This window comes from Taudactylus pleione, unplaced genomic scaffold (genome assembly GCF_031769625.1).
Source record: "Taudactylus pleione unplaced genomic scaffold, aTauple2 ptg000366l, whole genome shotgun sequence".
Classification (NCBI taxonomy): Eukaryota; Metazoa; Chordata; class Amphibia; order Anura; family Myobatrachidae; genus Taudactylus; species Taudactylus pleione.
This window is the reverse complement of record NW_028284767.1, coordinates 1,244,308-1,268,796: the sequence shown is the minus strand read 5'-3', so window position 1 is coordinate 1,268,796 and position 24,489 is coordinate 1,244,308. Positions and strand designations below refer to the sequence as shown.

At 47.3% G+C, this 24,489-nt stretch overlaps 2 protein-coding genes across 2 annotated transcripts in view; one reads left to right on the top strand and one right to left on the bottom strand.

Annotated features, from left to right (window-relative positions):
- The first annotated feature begins 5,754 nt into the window (after nt 1-5,754).
- RPL18 (ribosomal protein L18) lies at nt 5,755-21,312 on the top strand. Its single transcript, XM_088444531.1, has 7 exons — nt 5,755-5,861; nt 7,231-7,317; nt 7,411-7,518; nt 9,486-9,584; nt 10,615-10,738; nt 19,193-19,262; nt 21,186-21,312. Exons 1-7 carry the CDS (start codon nt 5,859-5,861, stop codon nt 21,259-21,261), a joined length of 567 nt encoding a protein of 188 aa, XP_088300657.1. The 5' UTR covers nt 5,755-5,858; the 3' UTR covers nt 21,262-21,312.
- The window catches only part of LOC148508417 (uncharacterized), a 28,130-nt gene continuing 24,949 nt past the window's right edge, over nt 21,309-24,489 (bottom strand). Inside the window, exon 5 of the mRNA XM_088444530.1 lies at nt 21,309-23,153. Within this exon, the coding sequence (XP_088300656.1) occupies nt 22,629-23,153 (525 nt within the window). The 3' untranslated portion in view covers nt 21,309-22,628. The remainder of the gene's footprint in view (nt 23,154-24,489) is intronic.

The window sequence follows — 24,489 nt, the reverse complement described above, 5'->3', positions numbered from 1 at the left end:
GCAGGAGCTACTAGTATCACTGTTCCGCCTTCCTGCTTGAATTTCCTGAGAACCCTTGGGAGGAGGGAAATCTGAGGAAAGAGATATGCCAGCTTGAAGTACCATTTCACTGCCAGTGCGTCCACGAATGTGGCTGCGGGGTCTCTGGTCCTGGATCCGTACCTGGGGATCTTGTGATGTGAGGCCATGAGGTCTACGGGCCTGATTCAGACCCGGACGCTAAGCCAGGATTGCTCACTATGGGTGATTGATGCCCGTCTGTGCACGATCGGGAATCGTGCGCTCGTAGCACAAAGACTGAGCGCTACCTTGAGTGACTGCCATTTGTGGGTGGTTACAGGGGAAGGTGTTTGTGAACGGGGGAGTGGTGGTGCGAACGCTGGCGTGTGAAAATGGTGTTTAAAGGGAGTGCATAATTAGCATGGAGGCATCATTGTACACTTCACCTGGTTGTATTTTAGTCAGCACTGATCGCAATACTTGTGGCGGGATAGGGCTACCTCAAGTTCTGCGTGCAGCTCCGATGGCTCTCGATGTTACCGATTAATCATACACTTCCTGGAGATGACATGTGTTAAGACAGGAAAGTGGGTGTCTTTATACACCAGCGTTCGCTCACTGCCGTCGCTCTTTAAGACATAGAGGGTGTCCTTACGCCACACAGTGCGATCGCGGAATTTGCATACCCGGCCCCTTTTGGCAGTGAGCGATCGCGGCTTAGCATCCGGGTCTGAATTAGGCCCTACATCTGGTAGGCCCCATCTGTTCACCAGTAGTTGAAAAAACCCCAGTTGGATAGCCCACTCCAAGTCCGCTTCCCAGTTGAGGACTCCAGGGATGAATTGCTGAGATAGCCGGAAGAGGACGTTCTGCCCATATCAGAACATTTGTGTCAGATTGTGGCCTAGGATCAGCTGTTACTCACCTCAGCTTCCCCTGATCCCTCGGGTGGTCAGGTGCAGCAGCAAGTGACGCGCTGAGCATTATGCCTAAGAGCCATGTGGACATCCATGAGCTGTGCCATGCCTTGGTTACTGTGTTTGCAGTCATGAACGCAGCCATGACAGTCTTCATCACCTGACTACCCTTTACCCAATGGTAGCATGGTGGTGGTCAGCGACGCTGGCTGTCCACCAATGATCTGCTACCTCAGGGTATAAAGCCAGTCTCTGGACAGCAGGAAGTTGTCTGTGCAACGTTGCTGCTACTTTGTGTATACTTGCCATCACCTTGTTCCAGGTTCCCTTATCGTGCCACCCTCGAGTCTCCAAGTGCCATCTCTTTGTGCAACAGTGCGTCCAAACATCTTGCCTGTGTGCAATACAAGTGCCATCTCCTTGTGCAACAGTGCGTCCGAACAGCTTGACTGTGTGCCATACAAGTGCCATTTCCTTATGCAACAATGTGTCCAAACATCCTGCCTGTGTGCTATACAAGTACCATCTTCCTTGTGAAGCAGTGCGTCAAAACACCTTGCCTGTGTGCAGTTACAATTGCCACCTCTTTATGCAGCAGTGCGTCAAAAACCCTTTACCTGTGAACAATTACAAGTACCAACTCCTTGTGCAGCTGTGCTTCTTCCTGAAGTATACCTCTTGGGCGATTGTTGTATTATCTCTATTCCCGTGGGTATCGGATACCTGACCAAAGGGCCGCAACCTGCCTGTTGGGTGCATCTTAAACCCGTATACCGCTAGGAGTGGTCACTGGTGATCACATCCCAGCAGGTTAGACTCCGCGCCTTTGGTCAGGGCTTGCCAATATCCGATATTTGTGGATGAGGAGATCGTATATACATGCTCCACGCCTCTGATTGTCCCTCTACCCAGGACCTCAGCTTTCACCCCCTTAGTAGGGGATTTCCTGAAGTCAAACGTGACAGTTTGTCACTTCCCTTATGGCTGCGTGACTTTGCATGCCTCCTTGATGATTCAGATAGGCTACTGTGGTCATGTAGGACTGGATCTGGACCGACCTGCCCTGGAGTAGGTCCTGTGCCCTGATAAGTGCTTTGTCTACTGCTCAAAGCTCCAGAATGATTATGGGCAGATCTTCCCTGAAAGATGTGATGACCTGTCACAGCCCCCCATCCGCAAAGCCAACGGAACGGTAGCACCGCCAGACCTCACCAGGCCTAGTGACAATGTGCCCGCACAGAACCACGCGCAACCAATGCCCCTCGCCAAACACCAGCACTGCTGCCAGAGACCCCCCGCCACAACGACCTCACAGGTAATACCCGGTGACCACTATGCCGAGAAACCCTGGCCGTGACAGTCGGCCTCCCACCCTGAAATCCCTAGATGTAGGCCCGCCCCATTAGGCAGAGGATCTGTCATCCGGCTTTCAAGCTGGACGTCTGGCCGGCCAGGACCTCTTAGTTTGCTGTTTGGTGGTCCTGCGAAAACTAGATGGTCTGGAGGAAGACTTTCCTTTTGCTCATCCCTGAGGATGAAAGGACCGAAAGGAAGACTGCCTAGACTTTAATGTAGCTGTTGATGGCAGACCTGCAGATTTAGAAGCTGCCAGAGTAGCCACTATCTTATCTAATTTTGCTCCAAAAAGCATATTTCCAAAAAAACGTAAGGAATCCGGAGCCTTCTTTAACCACGTATCTGCTTTCCAGGACCTTAACCAAAGGGTTCTACGAACCACAAGCGAGGCTGACGATGCTTTAGAAGCTAGGAGTGTGGCATCTATTGCAGCTTCACCCGAATAAAAGACTGATTCCTGTATGTAGGAGAAATGTCAGTTGTTCTCTAGTAGCATTTGGTAGGGTATTTTCCAATGCCCCAGTACATTCTTCAACAGCCTTGGATACCCAAGTCCCAGTCATAGCTGGTCGAGTAACAGTTCTAGACATTGAAAATACTTATTTAAGACATGTTTCAATTTTTCTATCTGTAGGATCTTTAACCACTTTCCTGGCATGGTCGTATCATATACGACCATACCAGACTGGGCTTTCCCTGACATGGTCGTATCTGATACGACCAGTCAGGAAAGCTCTGTGGGTGGCTGCTGGAAAATTATTTTATAGCCGGCTCCGACATGCGCATGCCCAGTGGGGGAACATCGACCCGGTTGCGGGCGCTCAGCGCTTGCAACCGGATCTGAGTGACCCCCTTTGTCCCTCCCCGTGGGCCGATCACTGCACTCACAGCTCTAGCGACCGACCATCGGGGCTTGCGACGTGACCCTAAGGTTGGGTCTCGGCACTTGCAAGCCCAGGGAGCTTCCTGCTCTGATCGAGCAGGAAGCTCCCCACTGACATCACTGGTGATGTCAGTGGGGCCGCCCCCAAACGGCAAGCGTTCCTTCAGGAATGCCTCCTTTTGGCCGGCCATGCCCCCTGCCCACCTCCTAAACGGGACGAGCTGTCACTCACCATCGACAGCTCGCCCCCTTTGGTGCGAGACCCCTAGTGACGGAGCGCCCGTTGCCAGCCGGGTCTCGCGCATGCGCACGTCGGAGCCGGGTCTCGCGCATGCGCACGTCGGAGCCGGCTCCGACATGCGCATGCCCAGTGGGGGAACATCGACCCGGTTGCGAGCGCTCAGCGCTTGCGACCGGGTCTGAATGACCCCCTTTGTCCCTCCCCGTGGGCCGATCTCTGCAGTGATCGGCCAGCCCAGCGCCGGCGCACCCCCCCCCCGGCTGCTGCCGAGAGGACAGGGCAGAGAAGGCAGCGCTGACAGTGCTGTCCTTCTCTACCTCCTCCTAGCAGCAGCCCGGTGGCTGCTGACAGGGTAGAGAAGGCAGCGCTGTACTTCTCTCCCTCCTACTCCGGCTAGCAGCAGCCACCGGGCAGAGAAGGCAGCACTATCAGCGCTGTCCTTCCCTCACTCCACCTCCTCTATCAGCAGCCTCTCCCCCAGTTTTGAAAGCCCCACCCCATGAATAAAGCAGAACCCTGGCCATAATGTGTGTGCATATATATATATATATATAAATATATATATGGCAGCCTCCAACCAATGTTAAGGAAACATCGGCAGCTGTGGTCACAATCGATGTTTCTATCGGTGGCCATCACTGTTATATACCATAAAAATTGCGATTTTTATGGTATACAGAGTTTAAAAAAATATTTTTGTTCTACAAAATCGTGTTGGATAATTTTTTAAAAAGCTGTTCCTGACCTAATTCAATCATAAAAAAACCCGACAATTTCGGAACGGTTTTTGGAAAAAGAATTCGTCAGTTAAGTGGTTGAGAGAAGATGCTGATGGAATAGGCAACGTAGCACTCCTGATTAATTGTGTCACATGAACATCCAGAGTAGGAGGGATTTTCCACTTAGTACATTCAGTAGCTGGGAAAGGATACAAAGATGCTAATCTTTTCGCAACATGGAACCGTTTATTCGGGTTACTCCATGCCTCTTTTATAAGTTCAGTGAGCTGCTCAGATTTAGGAAACTCAGCTTTTACCATCTTCTGGTGTTTAAACACTGGAGCCTTCTGTCTAGGAGCTGGCTCATCATCCTGTATATTTAGGATTGATTTGACCACCCTCACCAAAGAAGGAGACATCCACTGCCGAAGGATGGTCCTCCTCTCCTGAGATAGACTCTGGATAAGAACCTGGTGCACCATCTGATTCCTCCAATGATGCATCTGAATCTACATGCTGAGCAGACTGATAAAAAGATAACTTCCGCTTAGGCACCTTAGTGACTACCGGTCTGTTTGCCACAGCCGACTGAGCCATACTCTGATTTGGGTGAGCATAAACATTCATCCAAGAAGGATGTAGAGTGGGGGCAAACATAGCGTGCTGAAACTGCTGTGGGTATCTTACAAAAGGAAGCAGTATGGGAGTATCCACTAGCTGCGTCATCACCTGAGACAAGGAGAACACCCAGGATAGCTCCTGTTCAGGGGCTGGTATACCGGACTGGTGAGGTGGTTTTTTATAACAGACAGCACATAAACCATCCTGTATATAGTCCTGAGGGGTCAAGCCCGCCAAACAGGATTTACATGAAACCAGCACAGGGGCCTCAACCTCCTGTTTCTCTTTACCTTTTGACATGTCAATTATAAAGGTAATAATGCAATGTAATGTGACAGCCTTCACAAATAACCAGTAAATGTGAAGTACAGAGAAACCCCCCCCCACCACCACCTGTAACAGGGATGAGGAGAAAAAAACAGGGATAGTTATAACTGACAGTCAGAAATAAAAGGCAGTATCAACACAGCAGCTAGCAAAAAAGAAACATACGATGCATATGTAAATTAGTTGCAATGGACCCTGAATCATCTACTCAACTTCTGTAGGATAAAGAGCACTGAGGACCTCATTCAGAGGCGGTCGTTAGTTGCAAGCAGTCGCGCTGAATCAGGGCAGCCTCTTGCCTCCTGAACGACCGCCTCCTTGTCGATCGCTAAGCTGTGGGTTAACAGCCACAGCTCTAGCGATCGACATGGGTGATGGTTGCGATGGTCAAGACCATCGCGACCATTGGGGTTTACGATGATTGAATTGTTCCAGGATGGGGATATACAAGTATAGGTGCTGACCATAGCAACTAATCAGCTTCTAGGCATCATTTATCTAGCACGTTATAAACTGATAGTTCATTGGTTGCTATGGGCAACTTCTCCACCTGTCCTCTTTGGAAGGAAGTTTGATACATCTCTCTTTCTATGACCAAAACTGCTATATAGTCTATCCTCCTGTCGCCAGCAACCGTTTTATGTACTAGTCCGCCAGTGACCATAGAGTGAAGTGAATAGAGCGTCTTCTCTAACTGACAACTTCCTGTCTCTGTGTGCTTTCCCATAAGCCTCCGCGGCTCCCCCTTCTCTTTCCTTTCCTCCCGAGAAGCCGCTGTTGCTAAAGCCGCCATCATGGTGAGAGACCGAGCTAAAGCTTAATCTGCTGCCATCTCCTCTCCCTGTCCCGCCGGTGGCACTCACCGGACCTCTGGCCGTATCGTCTCCCTGCTGGGCCACGGGCTGGGGCGGCATCGGGCGCCGGGTAGCGATGTAGTACAGGGTGTTCCCCGGCGGCCGTATGTCCCATAGAGATTAGTGATGAGCCCAGACACGGAGACAAGAGGGCTCTGCTAGCGGTGCCCCAATCCAGCCTACCCCCAGGCATTATGCGGGGTCCTTATGTGCACATTGTAGTCTCACCCTGAGCTACACTACCTACATGTCTGTGACTCCAATCCGCCTCATCATCATCATACACGTTGGATGAGATAGAGGGATGTCTGTCCTGTTTTATCGCCAAGTTTTCATTCTATTTGTATGTGTTAAGTATTATAGAAGTGTGTAGGATAAAACAACGTGCTTATAATGCCTCATATCATTTAGGCACATAGATACACAGCAAATAAAATTGTGCCGAACTTATTGAGACTTGACCATATAGTTTGTGACTGTAGACTAGAGCTTCCTTACTCAACTTTAAATAGTGCGTGTCCAGAAGATCCAACCACTTTTATATGTGAGAATCTGCTTTATAAGCTGCCTTGTTTTGCGCTTCAAAGGGTTAAGGAATTGACAATATAAGTAACTAGTCTTCGGTATTACGTTCCTTATAAAGCGTATCATATGTTGTGCTTTACAATTGGAAGCAAAGTTAATAGAACAAAACTGGGTAATACACACATAGAGGTAAGAGGGCCCTGCTTGCAAAAGCTTACAATCTATAGGGAAATAGGTGTTGATACACAAGGATAGGTGCTACATTTTGAATATCAGTCCAGCCAGATTGAAGATGATGGATGATACAGTCACAGTGGAGTGTTAGCCTAAAGTTAGGAAGATGTGAGGTTAGACTAATCTATAATTGTTTATAAGCTGTACATGGCAGAATATAACTGGCAATACCAGTGCCCTACACCTGACCTGATCCATGTCACCACCATTACTTGCCTTAGTGTAATCTGTACAATATGTACTGAAGGTTTTATATCTATTAATTGCTGATGTCACAGCTTAAGTTACCATTTGGAGCAGGGGTGGACATAAGCGGCCCTCCAGGTGGTTAAACTACAAATCCCAGCATGCCTTGCAACAGTTTTAGCATGGCAGGGCATGCTGGGATGTGTAGTTCTACAACAGCTGCTGGACCACTTATTGCCACCCATAGAAGAGGAACTATTAATTGTGACATGGGTTAAAGTAAACTATAAAGAGTCATACATTTTTTTTCTTTGTTACAATTTTTAAACTGAAAAAAAAAATGTCTGCTTTTTTCTTTATCTCTTAGGGAGTAGATATCCGCCACAACAAAGACCGCAAGGTGCGGCGAAAGGAGCCAAAAAGTCAGGATATCTATCTGAGACTTTTGGTTAAGGTCAGTAATATTTGTGAGTTACTGTAACAAATATTTCACTGTATAGATGAAAAGTGAATGATCACTTATGTAGTTTTGTTTTATTTTTTTCAGCTTTATCGCTTCTTGGCCCGACGTACCAACTCCAGTTTCAATAGAGTGGTGCTAAAACGTTTATTCATGAGCCGCACCAACAGGCCTCCCCTATCTCTGTCTCGTTTGGTAAGCAAATATTCCTACTAGTATGTTGAAAGTTATTTCTGGTTACTTTGTATATGGTTGGATGGTAGCATTTCCCATATTCAGTACTGTCCGATCTGCCAACTCAAATTCTGCTTTAACCTATATGGTAACTGGACTGCACCAAAATAATATTCTTCTGCAGGCAAACTTCATCCATTTGTATTGAGGATGGAGAATTTCTCCAAGCGCAGTGGGGTGTACTGTTCAGAGCATTTTATTTGGTATATAAGTGATGTGATCTATTGAGGAACATGTTTTTCAAATGTGCCTGATATGTTTTTGTATTAGCTGTTAGATTATATGCAATGCGTTTTAAGCAACAAGTTTACTCTGCGACTAAGTCAGTATTTGTAACATTGTTATATGCAACTGTTCACAGGAAAATAGCTTAGTGCTTCACCTTGATGCATTGAACAGTGTTCTTCCCTGTCTTTTGACTTAAGGTGCGCACACACTTTGCGATATTACTGAGCGATTGCACAATTACGAAATCATAATCGTGCACTGTTGGGAACGTCCAGCGATGCGCAGTCCCGCAGGTTGTTTCCGGCATCTATCATTGCCTGAATATGCAGGCCAATCTGCCGATAACGACTGGTTGGTCATGTTCAGGAATGATGGAGGGTGCCTGCACTGAACGACATATCGTTCAGTCTAGGCACTACAGAGGACCAGGAACAACTGTATGGGTACAAAGTCGTTAGCGTACGGTCTTTCCTAATCGCCCAGTGTGTACGCACCTTTTACTTTTGCCCTGATAGCATTGGTACATATATAGAGAGTGTAAGGATGTGTGACTAGATGTACTGGGAGTATTTGTGGAGTTGTTGTGTAATACATAGTTGTATTAGTTTGTGGTAGGCTACTTAAAGTTATTAAATCTTCAATCCATTCCTTGTCTTTGGCTCACTGGGTTATTTAATAAGTGCATGCAGGTAGCAGTGATGTGCTGTACTCCATAGGTAGCACTGTAATGTAGTCACTGTAATACTGAGAGCTGCTCTCTGCTTGGTATGGTTGCAGCGGTATAATGTATGTTATGCATCTCTGTACTGTTCTACGCAGTATTGCCCGTGCTAAAATATGTAATTCTTGAAACAGATATTTCCCTGGTTATAAGTACGTTCCTTCTGTTTGGGCCACTTCAGCTGGCTCTGGTACTGTGCACAAGATGTCAAGATTTTATATGCAAAAGTGGAGTTGAAATGGAGTAAAATATCTCAATGGCATATTTGTGATTATACACCACTTTGAACTGCTTCAATAAATGCGGAATGATGCACTGCTGCCTTCCTCTGCTAATGAGTTTGACAGTTGGCTAATAAAATAGTTTACATGGAGTGTTATTGCTTTTATAAATGGGAACTATTAAAATCCACAGTGTCTCTTCCAACATCAGTACTGGAAGTGCATTTTTGAAAGGGGTGCTTACTAACCATGGTTGGGTTACACTTTTGGTATGGAGAGATGCACTGTTCTGTATGGCAAACTCTTAATTTATAGTAACACAAAAAAAAAAGTTTCATATGCTGGTATATGCAGGGGAATTTGCTGTGGTTAATATTACTCCTACCACATAATATATTGTCTCCTGATTAAGCAATGGGACCATACTTCTGTCGCTGCTGTCAAACATGCTTCTAGCTCTGTGAGTGTTGCAGTTGCAGACAGCTCAGTGGTAAAGGTAAATGATCACAAGGGATGGTAAAACATGATTGTTTCAAAATCCCCTTATATCTGGTTTGATGTTGGCTAAATACATACAAATGATATTGCTTCTTGGAAAGTTCCACAGTTGTGGTGGACCCTTTTTAAAATGAGAATTGATAAAAAATAATTAGGTAGTCATGATTGTGTTTTAAACGGACAGGCCTCTTCTGTCCCCAATACGTTTTTATCCTGGGGCTGCCAACACTTTGAGCAAATCCATTCTTTTACTTTTATAGATTCGCAAGATGAAGCTTCCTGGCCGTGATGGCAAGACTGCTGTGGTGGTGGGATGCATTACCGACGATGTCCGGATTCAGGATATCCCCAAACTTAAGGTGCAGTATATACTATTTGTAAACTCAGCAAAAATTGTCAAGACTAGTAAGTTCTGTGTTTTGTACAGTGAGCCATTTGCACAGTGAATATTCTAAATACTCTAGGGTGTCATGCCTGAGGAATTATTAGAGTCCATATCGTCTGGATTGTCACATAAGACACTCTCTGTACTTCTAGATAGTGTTAATATTTTGTGGAAATTCCCTTTTAATTTGTGACCAAATCCACGACTGTCCATCAGTAGCTGGCTTTTCTCCACGGGTGCTGTAATCAGATCTTTTCTGATCTGGAGAGGCCCAAGTGGTGCCAGTGGTGGTCAGCAGAGCTTTTATGTTTTGAAAGGAACATCCTGCTAACTCTATATGACCAGTAGTGGAAAGCAGGGCAGAGACCCCATCCTTTTATGTAGGGAAGGAGGAAGTTGGGGTTAAAATACTATTTAAAGGGTAACCTCCCTATTTCAAAGAAACTCCATTTGTATTAAATAAATCTTGTTGAAACGCTTGTATATCGTGTCTTCCGCACAGCAAACATGCAGACTTGGTACTCCATACCTCCTTGTGATCTGTAGCTGTTAATGACAGCTCAGCAGTTGAGTACTTGATGGTTAATCCTTATGCCTGTATCTCTTTACATTCTGCACACACATCACTTTTAGGTACCTGTTGCCATTTGCTTGTCACAGTCACTGTTTGCGTGCACTAAAAAGCAAGTCCTAATCCTTTTATTATTTTATTTACCCCATCTGCCCTCTTAATGAAAGCCCCAGGCAAGTGCAATTCCTGCAAAAGTGACACAGGGAGATGCTGAAGGATAAAGTGGGGAATGCCAGGGTGTACAGAAGGGGGATACCGAGGCATCTGCATTGGTGACCTGGCAACCAAACGTTGTCAGTCTGACATATCCCCGCTGTACTGTTCCCTGGCACTGGTAGCAATAAACATTAGTTTCATGCGGTTTGCCTTTAGGGATATGTATGACCCATTAAATGGGCTTGGGTAAATATAGCTAAAAAGTTTTTCATCTTAGGTTTGTGCACTTAAAGTGTCCAGTGGAGCACGAAGCAGAATTCTTAAATCTGGAGGCCAAATCTTGACCTTTGACCAGCTGGCCCTTGCTGCCCCTAAAGGCCAGAACACTGTTTTGTTGTCAGGTAAGTGTAGTTTTGTGCTTTAAGTAAAAAGTAACCTGTTTAACTGGCATAGCAAATTTCATTACATTACCAGTTTCAGATTTAATGTTTGTTTCTACTTCAGGGTCCATAGGGTATCCACAGGATACCTTGGGGTATAGGTGTGACGTCAGTCGCTGGGCACCATAGAGTTAAGCTTTTCAGCCTCCCAGGATGCACTAGGGTCCCCCTCCTATACCCCGCCCCCGAGCCAAGGCACCCCAGTTTAGTTTGGTGCCCGGCCGGCGTCGGGTGCACCTGTCGGAGTGGGGGCTAGAAGAGCCCCTGAAGCTTTCTTCAGTGCAGCTGTGGCTGCACATCTGGATGTACAGCATGGACAGTCAGTCCTGACGTCCATGCTGTCTTCCCTACACCCCCGCCGGTACCAGAACGCCGGTACCGATCCGGGGATGCTGGTGAGCATCTGGGGTCACAGCTAGCGGTGACCCCAGATGTTCCGGACCATGGCCGGATCCAAGGGGGACAAAGGTAAGCAGCGGGGTCCCGCGGTGGGTCCCCGCTGGTCACATGGTCCTAAGTCCCCAGGCAGGGGGCTCCCTGGGGACTGGCTGCAGCGTGGAGCCAGGCGACCAACCTGCGCTTTCCACTACCCCCTGGGACAGCGGACCGCAGCAGAGCGGTAGCGCTGCGGCGTCCCAGGGGTTAAATGCATGCCAGGGGAGCGCGCCTTCCCTGTCTCACAGCCGGCGCCTCCCCCGCTGCACACAGCCCTCTCTGCATGCTGCCGACTGGTCCTGTGGCAGCGCTCCTCCCCCAGGCCAGCCTCCTCTCTGCTCCTCGGCGGCCATCTTCTCCAGAACGCATGGTGAACGCTGCTGGAAGCGCTGGACGGAAGCATCGTGGTCTGGGTCCCCCCGCATACCTCTCCTCCGCTGTGGCTCAGGTCTGTGTATGCAGCGCTGTGTCCTACCAGGCCCTGTGTCTGTGTAGTTGACTGATCAGCGCTGTTAGTGCAGGAATTGTTATTTCTCTGCATTGTATGTGACTGTGCTAGCGCTGCCTGTAACTTTTCTTCTCTAAACGGTCAGCTTTATTACTGTCCCTGTTAAGCCCTTGCGGTGCGGTGCTGCAGGGTGGTCTCTCGCCTATTTAATACTTAATTGGTGAGAGAGGTCACATACGTGGTGCCATCATGTCTGAAAGTGATTTTCCCCTCCGGCTACAGTGTACCACGTGCAAAGTACCGTTAGCGGAGGGGGAGGGTAGCGCGGAGGGCCTTTGCCGGCAGTGTTTGTCCATGGCGCGGCCTATTACGGTTACAGCACCGGTACAGGAGCCGCCCTGGGCTTGTTTCGCTCAGGCGTTAACAGCTTTAGTGGGCCAGTTAGCTCTGCAGCCCGCGTTTACTCCGATGGGGTTGTCCCAGCAGTCTGTGGTGTCGTCACCCATGCAGGGGTTCCCACGACAATTGGTGGTACCCCACAGTCTCCCTATTTCCCCGCTCCCGGGTTCTCAGGAGCCAGCGTGGGTTAACTCCCTGACGAGTTCTGTACAGCACTTGTCGGATGTGTTGCAAGGGGAGTCTGTGATGCGGCCTCATAAAAGGCCGGTGGCGTCTCTGTCCGCTCCTTATGAGGATGACGAAGGGACGTCTGATGATGGGGAGATTCTGGATCCTTACGATCAGGAACCTCTCCATACTAAGGACGCTGATGCTAAGTCCAAAGTATGTATTCCTGGACTTATTCGGGCGGTCCGCACAGCCTTGGTGATTGAGGACGAAGTTCCCCCAGCGGCTAAATCTAAGTATGCCTTTTTCAAAGATGTGAAGGGCGATGCCACAGTCTTTCCTCTTTCGGGTCAGTTGGTGGACCATTTAGAGGAGGCGTGGAAACAACCTGGCAAAAGATACCACCCGCAGAAACGCCTGGCGGTGGCTTATCCGTTCGCGGATAATTATTTTGCTAAGTGGGAATCCCCTCCACAGGTGGATACTCACGTGACCCGTCTTGTCCGTAGTGCCACATTGCCGATGCCATCCATGTCCTCCCTTAAGGATGCTACGGACCGCAAGGTAGAAATCTGCCTGAAGTCCGCTTATTCCCTTGCAGGGGGGGCAGCACGGCCGGCTATGGCCATTTGCTGGGTTGCCAGAGCGATGGAGCGCTGGGCGGATTCATTAGAGGCTTCTTTTGAATCCGACTGTCCGGCCGAACAGGCGGAGTTGATTGGCAATCTCCGTGATTCGGCCACCTACATCAACGAGGCGGCTCTAGACATTAGTACTCTGGTGTCTAGAATTTCTTCAGCAGCGGTAGCTGCTCGTCGCACCTTGTGGCTGCGATCCTGGAAGGCGGACGCAGATTCCAAGAAAGGTCTGGAAGCGTTGCCGTTTACCGGAGAAGTTCTCTTTGGTCCGGATCTGGATAAGATTGTGGCCACGCTGGCGGCAGCCAAATCTGCTTGTCTCCCGTCGGCCGCTGCTCCTTCTGGTTCGGGACCATCGTCCTTTCGGTCATCTAGGGCCCAGGGCAGGCCCAAACCACAGTCGTTTCCTCGACAGGCTGGCCCTAAGAAATCGGTCAAGCCCCGGAAACAGGCATGGAGTACCAGACGTCCGGCCCCCAAGCCAGATGACAAGCCTGCGGCCTGACGGTCCGGGCCTCCCTTTGGGGGATCCCAGGGTGGGAGGCCGCCTGCTACAGTTCGCCCAGTGTTGGTCGACCACTACGACAGACACTTGGGTTCTGGAGGTGGTTTCCCACGGATACGCCCTCTCCTTCCGGCACAGACCCCCGACTCGCTTCTTCACCACGGGTCTACCATCAGACCGGAACAAGGCTACGGAGCTGCGGAAGGTATTGCACACTATGCTCCAGGCTGGAGTTATAGTGCCTGTTCCATTCTCCCAGAGGGGCCAGGGTTTCTATTCAAATCTATTTTTGGTACAGAAACCCAATGGGTGATATCGTCCGATTCTCAACCTCAAAGCACTCAACAAGTCTTTGCGGGTCCCGAAGTTTCGGATGGAGACCCTACGGTCCATCATTCTGGCGCTGGAACCTGGGGACTACATGGTGTCATTGGACATACAGGACGCTTACCTGCATGTCCCTATTCTTTTGCGCCATCAACAGTTCCTCAGGTTTGCAATCCGCAGCGACCACTTCCAGTTTCGGGCGTTACCTTTTGGCCTGGCAACAGCATCACGTGTTTTCACCAAGGTGATGGCGGTCATGGCGGCTTCTCTGCGGCTGCAGGGAGTCCGCATGTTGCCGTATTTGGACGACCTGTTATTGGTGGCAGGATCTCCAGAGCTCCTGTTACGCCACTTGGACCTGACCATTGCACTGCTGCAACGGCACGGCTGGCTAATCAACTGGCAGAAGTCCACTCTAATCCCGTCTCGGAGGATTCTGCATCTTGGAGCCTTATTGGACTCGGGACAGCAAAGGATCTTCGTGACGGAGGACAAGATCTCTGCTTTACAGTCAAGGGTGCGCAGTTGCCTGCACAGCCGCCGGGTGTCCTTACACTCGGCGATGAGGTTACTGGGCTCCATGGTGTCGGTGTTCGACATGGTGGAATACGCCCAGTTTCACTCCAGACCTCTGCAGCACCTGATCCTGTCCAAGTGGAACGGGCTGCCTCAGTCTCTGAAGTCCCAGATGATTGTGCTCACCCAGGAGGTTCGCCTGTCCCTTGCGTGGTGGTTACAGACGACCCACCTCAACAAGGGACGTCCGTTCTGGGTTCCAAATTGGGTCCTGTTGACAACGGACGCCAGTCTTCGGGGCTGGGGAGCAGTTTCGGGTCCACACTTGTTCCAGTGCAGGTGGACGCCGACAGAAGCGGAGCTTCCAATAAATATCTTGGAACTCCGTGCGGTCTTCAATGCTCTCCAGCAGGCACAGCGGTTTCTCCAGGGTCGCCCGGTGCAGGTCCAGTCGGACAACGCTACCACCGTGGCCTACATAAACAGGCAAGGAGGAACTCGCAGTCGGGCGGCTCTCGTAGAGGTCTCTCGGATCCTGGTTTGGGCGGAGCGCAATCTTCCGGCCATATCAGCGGTCTTCATCCCGGGAGTGCTAAATTGGGAGGCGGACTTTCTAAGTCGCCAGGACGTTCATCCGGGGGAATGGTCCCTGCACCCGGACGTTTTTCAACTACTGGTGGACAGGTGGGGTCTTCCAGAAATCGACCTCATGGCGTCCCGGCACAACAACAAGTTGCCGGTGTACGGGTCTCGCACAAGAGACGAAGGGGCGTCTCTGGTGGATGCTCTGTCCGTCCGGTGGACGTTCCGGTTCGCATACCTGTTCCCTCCGGTCTCCCTTCTTCCACGGGTAATCCGGAAATTCAAACAGGAAGGAGGGACGCTCCTGTTGATAGCTCCCGCGTGGCCCAGACGGCACTGGTTCTCAGACCTTCAGGGTCTGTCCGTGGTCAGTCCTCTGCGGTTGCCGCTACGACCGGACCTTCTGTCTCAGGGTCCTTGCCTTCACCCGGACCTGACTCGGCTGTCTTTGACGGCGTGGCTGTTGAGACGGCCATGCTGAGGTCCCGGGGGTTTTCCAGCTCTGTGGTGCGTACCATGTTACGAGCTCGGAAACCGTCTTCCGCGAGGATATACCATCGCGTGTGGCATACGTTCTTCCAGTGGTGTCGACCGAGAGGTTATGCACCGCGGGAGTTTCGTCTGTCTCGGATTCTCGCCTTCCTGCAAGCGGGACTAGATCATGGGCTTCGCCTTGCTTCTTTGAAGGTACAGGTTTCGGCCCTATCTGTCTGGTTTCACCGTAGGATTGCTACAATCCCGGATGTGCGCACCTTTATGCAGGGTGTTCTCCGCATTCAGCCGCCCTTTGTTCCACCTGTGGCGCCTTGGGATTTGGCTGTGGTCCTGAGGGCTCTCCAAGGACCGCCGTTTGAACCACTGGGCTCAGTGGATCTTAAATGGCTAACAGCTAAGACTGTTTTCCTTCTGGCCATTGCTTCGGCCAGACGTGTTTCTGAGTTAGGGGCTCTTTCTTGTAGACCCCCTTTCTTGGTTTTTCATGGGAACAGGGCAGTGCTCCGCACTCGGCCCGAGTTTCTTCCCAAAGTTGTTTCCCAGTTTCATGTTAACGAGGAAATAGTTGTTCCGGCCTTTAACTCACCGGGTCTTTCCGTGGGTGAGGCCTCTTTGGATGTTGTGCGGGCCTTAAGGACTTATGTTGACCGCACTTCTTCGTTTAGGAAGTCGGACGCTTTGTTTGTCCTCTATGGCTTCCGTAAAAAGGGTTGGCCTGCTTCAAAGCAAACTTTGGCAGCCTGGATCCGTATGGCTATTTCTGAAGCTTATCTTCATGAAGGCCTACCGGTCCCTCCTTCTCTGAAGGCTCATTCCACTAGGTCTGTGGGTCCTTCGTGGGCAGCTCGACGTGGTGCCTCGGCAGTTCAGATCTGCAAGGCTGCTACGTGGTCCTCTGTCCATACCTTCGTGAGGTATTACAGGTTTGACACCTTTGCCTCTCAGGATGCTTCCTTCGGGCGGCGGATTCTCCTTTCTGCACAGGAGCGTCCCCACCCTTAAAGGATACTGCTTTGGGACATCCCCAAGGTATCCTGTGGATACCCTATGGACCCTGAAGTAGAAAATGAGATATGGTAAGAACTTACCCTTGTTATCTCTATTTCTACGAAGTCCATAGGGTTCCACAGGACTCCCGCCCTGTCGCACCTGTGCTGCAAATGGGTTTTGCTCTGGTGAGAATGTGATTCTTGTATGTGTCCAGATCTTTTTTCTCTCTCTTCCTTCTCCTCCTCCGGCCTATGGCTTGATAACTAACTGAGGTGCCTTGGCTCGGGGGCGGGGTATAGGAGGGGGACCCTAGTGCATCCTGGGAGGCTGAAAAGCTTAACTTTATGGTGCCCAGCGACTGACGTCACACCTATACCCCAAGGTATCCTGTGGAACCCTATGGACTTCGTAGAAATAGAGATAACAAGGGTAAGTTCTTACCATATCTCATATTTTTAATATACTTATGAATTGCTCACATATGTTACCCACCTTGCATTGTTCTAACAGAATTGGGCAATATTGTTGCCCGTTTTCAGACAGGAAGTTTCCAACTTTGTTTTTCATGTTAAAAATAAGTTTATGGATTCTGGGTGAGTCAGAAATATAATGGAATAAAAGGGTAACTATCCAACATATTTATTTATTTTTATTTTATACCCTTTCCTGTTACATATGAATCAGATTATTCTTTGGTAGTTTTAACAGGAAGATCTTAAGTAAGAGGCTTGTGCTGGTTCTCCAGATCAGCCAAAGGTCAGGCATCTGCATCCCCACTGCTTTCAATAATTCGGATACTGAAAAAGAGCTTGATTGCAGCAGGGATGAAGGAGAGAACTCTCTATATTATAATAGATTAATTGGAAAAAGTGCCCCTGACCACTGCAACTTTAGTTGAAAATGGATAGGTGACACTCCACCCCCTTTGATTAAATGGACAAATAGATTACATGTTGTGTCCTCACAGAATGGTCCAACTTTACCAATCACACAATACATGAAACAAATCAATAGTGTAAGGCTGGGTACACACTGGAGCGACGGGCATTCGCTCTGACATCGGAACGGATGCCCGTTAACAGTGATTGTGCGTCCACACAGGACGACTTTAGTGGACAATGGAACGATCACTGTTACGGCATTCATTAACAATGCACTGGCTGCTAGCTATATATGGCTAGGTTTGATGTGCAGCACATCATACCTGGCGACCACAAAAGCGCGCAATCATGCGTATACACTGAGCAATGTAGGCGATATGTTACGAAATGGCATATCGGCCCATCATCGCTCCACTGTGTACCCGGCTTAATACAGTCTAATCAGAATTGTATTATTAAGACCACCCTTGTGTAGGATAAATCCTGAATTGTCTCTGTTGAATTCTTACCTAGCTCTAAAATAGGAAATATTGCATTCTCTGCAGACCATCTGGTTAATTTACCCTTCATATCAAAGGGCTAATCCAATGCAGTAGAAATATGACTATATCCATTGCACACCAACTGATTTATATACACTTGATATAAAAAGGATGTGGGCCTACCAATATTTATCTTTAGATTAATTGTTCTGTATCCTCTGATCAAAATGGTCAGTTATAACGTGATGAAATAATAAAAAATCGAGTTATAATTTTTTTTTTTAATTTATCTCAATGTCAAAGATATGAACATGTAACAGGAATGCTAAAAAGCATATATTCCAAATGGACTTCTACCAGATGTCTGAAGATATAAGGAATTTAGCATTAGTCTGTACACTGACCATTCAAGATTTATTCTACACAAGGCTAGACTTTCTTCAGCAATACTATTCTGATTAGACTGTATTATGCTTGTGTTCTTTTGTTTCATGTATTATGTGAATGGTAATTGGATCATTCTGGCCCCCATTTATCAACTAAGCATAACCCGTATAGCGCTCGCTAAAGGGGTTATGCCACCCTTTCTGGATTTATCAAACCGCAGTAATCTAAGATTACAGCTGTTTGACACAGCATCATTCTCTATCTTTAGATTGCAAGAGTGATGGGGTCCCCGTTAATGGCATTGGGGATCCGGCACTGCCTTTCTGGCTTTAGCAAAAGGACGGACCATCGTTCATGCGCATTACACAAGGCATCCGTTGCTGGCAGCGTTATGCCGGGCCCGCAAAAAAACAGCCTGGGTAGAACACTGCAGCGCTAAATACTGTGTGTGTCTATTAAAACGCTGCATCTTATTTTGAGACCAACTTTGATATTGGTTGTGATAATGAGGTTTATTCCACAGGTCCAGAACTAAGTGAGGTTTAATCTTCAAATATGAAGCAGTGTGTGCCAATGTTTCTGCCAGTTAGTTATCAACTTCACTCTACACACTGCTTTACAAATGTGAATTACTTATGTTTGTGTATATATCTATACATTGCATAGCCCAGTAAATCTCACAATATAAAATAGCCCTTTTGCCTTACTGACTTTAATACTGTTACTACTATAAAACCTGTATATTACCCATCCAAAACTTAGACTACCTTTTATTCCTCTGTATAGGAAATCTTGAAATTCAATAAGAGAATCTATTGGGTTTTTTTTTTTTTTTTGTGGTAACTTATTTTGATTTAAGACCAGATAAAACTTGGATAGCTATTTAGTGTTATCCTATTAAGTTTGTGGGTTCTGTGATTTTACATACAAGCCCATTGCTTGTGAATAGTGTCCTGTTGGAGGTGGCAGAAGTCACAGAATTTCAGCCAAGATCCAAAACCTCACATCTTTGTTGTCCTCGTCCCATGGCTTAGAGTATATTGGTTGTACTGTTAATGTTAGACTTTATATTGGATGTACGGATATTACTAACTGCATTTCTGGTACACTTTGTTACAACCAAAAAGTGGATCGTAACTAATTTCTCCCTCTCCCTCATCAGGACCTCGTAAGGCACGTGAGGTTTACAGACACTTTGGCAAGGCACCTGGCACCCCACACAGTCATACCAAGTAAGTTTTGTCTATAAAGTGATTAGATTAACTAGCCAAAAATCTCTATTGTGCAGTGTCTTCCGCCTTCTGTTCTTGCTGACATTTCAAATGAATTATGGGGCTGATTGTGGGGGCTCTGCCATGGGGACCTATTACTACTATGGAAGTGGGGGCTGACATTGCTGGGGAAGTTTTGACGTGGGTGGGGGGGGGGTGCTATTTTCGATGGGGGTGTGGGAAGTGAAATTACAGGTGGCTTCTGGACACGGGTTGGGGAGGGGGTGCCCAAATGTCCCATAGATGGATTAAAAAAATGTAATATAATATTTAAATATATTCTTAAAAATACTATTTAAAAAATAAAAAACCTGCAATTTCGGATTTGATGAGTCAGTTGAGTGGTTAAAGATGTATTGTCCATTGTGTTATATACTTTATAATGTTTGCTCGGTTTGTGTAATGCAACCTTGTCTAAACGGAGGACTTTGTTTTAAGTACCTTTTGCTGGGCATACTGTGTCACAGAAAATGTCTGCCAGACAAACAGACATGTTATCTGACCACCTGAAACCCATCAGATATCGTGGCCAAGCATCGGGGTATTTCAGTGTATATAGCTACAATATCTGCTTTACTCCCCTGGGGAGGAATTGAGGAAATGTCAGTCGGCGCAGCAGTGAATACACTGCCAAATGCAGCTGACCAATGATAGGATCAGTCGGGCATTTTGGAAGATTTTTCATGCCAGACTGTCCAAATATCGCTGATCAGTTGTGGCCATGCCATACAGTATGCAATTTGCCGATAATCTGCAGATCAGGCATACATTAATAAGTAACTTGGTGAAATTGCTCATAACTCTGGTTATGACCAGTGGTTCCCAAACTTCCTTGAATCATGGTGTCCTAGAGCATAATACTTTTCACGGTATCCCTAAGCCAAGTGTTTTTATTTAGACATTCATCATAAATGAATAACAGGTAAACAGAATTTATTTCATTATGTGAGGAAGGACAGGGTTGCACTTCTGCTTGTCCACACATTTTATGATGGGCAGCCGCCAGCACTGATTTTTCCTATCACATTGACCATAAAAAATTAAATTTGGTCCACCAACCCATGTCCCCCTTGCAATTCTACCACAGCACAGTGTTTGGGAACCCCTGCTGTAGACTAATGAGACAGTGCCCTCTTGTGGGCATGTTTGTTTTTTTTACGCATTAGGAAGAGTTCTATGAAACCTGATCATAGCTATTATGAGATGCCATTTCTTGTTAGTGCAGTATTAGAAGTTTAAATTTTACTTCGTGTTTGAACTATTTAAATCTGCTGGTGCTCTGTTACCAATATTATTGCTGTGGATTAGAGAATTAGATATGCTCTGCCTGCTCAAATAACCATGTGAACTGTGACCGCACAGATAAGCTGATTTGGTGAACAGGCAGCAGAGTTTCTGCTCTGAAGTTTGCCATTGTTCACACTGGCCGATCAGCCAATATATCTGCTGGCCGTCGGCCAGTGTTTACAGACGATATGTCTGTGACCCGTGTCGTTCAGACATATTGCATTGGCAGTGCTGCAAAGCCAATGGACAGATATGTCTGCAGACATATCTGTCCATTGGAGCGCGCGCATACAAACGCCCCGACCACCCCTCCATCTGTGGGACCCGCAGCTGCCGGGAAGATGATGGCCGTTCGGTGTGTATGAACGACCATCATCTAAAGATATATCTGCAGATCACTCGATCTGCTGATATAGCTTTCATGTGTATCCACCATTAGGTCCACTTGTTTATTTAAGGCCTATTTGGTCAAGAAAAAATTGCGCATCTGAATAGCATTCCACAGGAGCAGCATATTTAGAAGGATTTGTAGTACTATCGTTTACTTGTTTTGCCATTACATAACTTTTTGACTAATTTTTTTTTCTTTTTTTTTAGGCCCTACATTCGCTCTAAGGGTAGAAAGTTTGAGCGTGCCAGAGGGCGCAGAGCCAGTAGAGGATACAAGAACTAAACTCACTGTCTATGCTTTGTACACAATAAAGATATTATGTCTTCGCAAAAAGTTTCACAACTTATTTATTCAATTTACAACAAATAGATCCCGTTTCTTAAAAGTAATAGAAGGATTAGTCCCTTAGGTAATCAGTTGTAGTGTTGCTTGTTTATGCCACTCCTGGCTGTAACGCTAGTCTGCCTGCATTGGCAATCAATGTTTTTTTAAGGACCATTAAACAAAAAAATACAAGTTCATTTTTATCTATAATATGTTATTCATAAATGTATCTTCTTTAGCGCAGTACAAGCTATTCTGCCTTTTTAAACTTACCATACAGGAAACTAGTGGTGCACTAAAAATATTCTTCCCTACAACTGTATTAAGTTGAGTTGTAATAAGATTTATACATATTTTTGCGTTAGTGGTAATGGATGTGTCCATCGCCAAATCTAAAATGCAGTTTGCTTTTATGAAGGGAGGGAATTATTAAAGGCATTGATTGTGTACATTCAGATTACTAACTTATTGAAAGTATATACCCTCTTGCAACACCTACTTACATTGCTTAAAGTGGACCACTCACACCTGGGCATTCTGTGGGATGACTTCATATGCAGCCTATCAAATCACTTGGAGCCTGTGACATCACTGAGGTAAAACTTCCTAATGTTAAGGGCTGAACATTCATGAGGTGCCTGTTATTAGTCAATTAGTAAGATTACATTCTTAAGATTAGGATGTCTCCTCTATGTAGGTGACAGGACTGCTTTATCGTCTGGTCTTTGATGAGTAGGGGGTGCTAAGGTGTTTGGTAGCCATAGGCAAAAGGTTCCAAACTGCTACCTTTTCTCTAAAAATAGGAAATAAACGTGTTAAGCAAAATTATGCAAATTATACAGGTAACCATTTCTATATAAACTCTTGTAGAGCAGAATAGGATTTGCCACCGTTGGAAGATGGTTTTGCCATTGAATCTCTGATGAGGAAACTGGATTTCTATTCTCAACACGAAATGAAATTTAGCCCCACCCATCTTTCCTGATTGGCCTGTCACTCCCCGCAGCAGGGTTGGCCATTGATGGTTGCAAAACTGCTTATTTCATGCCTTTGATGTTACTCTACAGTAGGTATGGCTATCGGTGGTTGTCTGGTCTTGAGCTAGACATCCATTAAATCACAGTTGAATCTTGTGTGAGGACGCTTAAGTACACAGAAAACTAAAACCAGGAATGTTTATACCATAGGAGGATCTGCTAAAACTAGTGAACTATTTCCAAAAACAGATTAACTTGTGAAATACAATGAAGATTTATAGTGCAAATATAGAAATGTTAAGTATTTTGCTAGTTAATGTATCCTGAGCAAAATACATCTGTTAAGTTTTATGATAATCCCATGGGATTGTGAAGCAGGCATGCCAAGTAGCAACATATTATCCAAGCTCGATCTACCTGTGCTTCCATATTCTGTGGATAAACACACTTTAAAAAGCGGAAGTTTAGTGCCTTGTCTATGAGACTCAAGAAGCTTAGGACTTGTCTGCTCATTTCCTGTTGCTGATTTGTTAGCTGAACGGGAACATTTTGCATGAATGGTGGAAATTCTAACGGTGGCGTTATTCCTGCATAAAGTTCTTCTTGTGGTTGGCCATCCATTACTTTAGTGGCTATTCCAAATGGTACACTAGATGAAAAAGTGATGAAACCGTTGGACGAGGCAATGGCATACCCACGTCTTAAATAATGATTTCTAGAGGGGTGAGTAGAAGAAGGCCTAGAACGATCCTTTGCTTGCACTTCAAAGAACAGGTCTGTACAGTCCATAATTGTACAAGTGACTCCTTCATACTGCACAATTCGCTTGGGTTCAAAGACCTCTAGATATCTGGTGCTATACAGGATGGGTATCTGAAAAATAATTAAAAAAATAATAAAATTATGCCACATTGTACATTGCTTTAGCTTCTGTTCTAGCCTAGGGGTGCCTTACCATCACCCACACTCTGACCGGCAAGGTGCTTTCTACTGTTTCCTGGCTGCAACTTCCAAATGGTCCCCCCAGAAACCCTCCCTTTCTTCAGGGTCCATAGGGATACCATGGGTATATTGTGGTTGGAGAGCTCCAAGCACCAAACAGTTAAAGCTTCGGCTCCCAGGATGCCCCGAGTCGTCCTCCATATATACCCCACCCCTAGCTACAGGCATTGTTGTTCGTTTGGTGCAACAAGATTAAGATGCACCTTTGTAACGGGACTGCTCAGGCAGTCCTAAGCTTTTATTTTGTTTTTTGGGTTGGCAGTACTAAGCGTCTGAATTAAGACATGTAATGCGACTCAATCTACCTCAGCCAGGCCGCAACACCAGTAACAGGGCTGGTGATTCCGGCGGGTCTCGGATGAGCATGCTAGCAGCGATGCTGGGACTCGGACACAATTCCTCGCTTAAGGGGAATCCCGCATGCCTTCCAGAGATGCGCTGGAAGCCGCTGCAGTCAGGGCCCGGGAGCGTCCTCACTAGACCGCCGAGGCCTTATCGTCTGATGCCGGGCATCGGCAGCAAACTGCAATTCTGCCATGAGGCCAGTGTACTCGGCTGGTTGATGCAGCTTAGGGGAGGTAGGTGTGTTTTACTTGCCTGGAAAGCAGACCTGTAGTTGCTAAGGCGCCTAAGCGCAAGTTACCATTTTTCTACTTCAGGGTCCACAGAGTTGACCTTGGGGTATAGGTTGGGAACCAAATTCGAGCACCACGCAGGTAAAGCTTTCAGCTCCCAGGATGCACTGGGTCCACTCTCCCTATAACCCCACCCCCAAGCCAGAGGCACCTAAGTTGGTGCCCGGCCGGAGTCTGGTCATTGTTATCGCAGGGGGGGGCTGATTAGCAGCCCCTAAGCTTTATTTTTATTTTATGTTCAGTTTTTTTTCTAACTTTTGGACTCAGAGCGGCAGCGTCGGACTGTCCATAGGACGTCCAAGATGCCGCTCCGTCACCCCGCCGGCGCTGAGACGCCAGTACAGATCTGGGGATCTCAGCGGGACCCCAGAGTCTGTACTAGCCGGACTCTGCGGGCGCCCAGATCGACGGGGAGCAGGTAAGGTCGCGGGTCACCGCTTGCAGTGATCCGCGCATTTAAAATGCAGTCCGATGTGTCTGGTGACAGACCAGTTGCGGCGGCCCCCCCGATACCACACGTGTCCACTAGACCACCAGGGACTTAAAGATCGGCGCAGGTAGCCGGCGCCTCG

What these genes read in the sequence shown, in the direction of transcription:
- RPL18 (XM_088444531.1), top strand. An exon ending in CCCTATCTCTGTCTCGTTTG is followed by an intron (nt 7,519 to 9,485) that starts GTAAGCAAATAT and finishes TTACTTTTATAG; the next exon opens with ATTCGCAAGATGAAGCTTCC. An exon ending in GAACACTGTTTTGTTGTCAG is followed by an intron (nt 10,739 to 19,192) that starts GTAAGTGTAGTT and finishes CTCCCTCATCAG; the next exon opens with GACCTCGTAAGGCACGTGAG.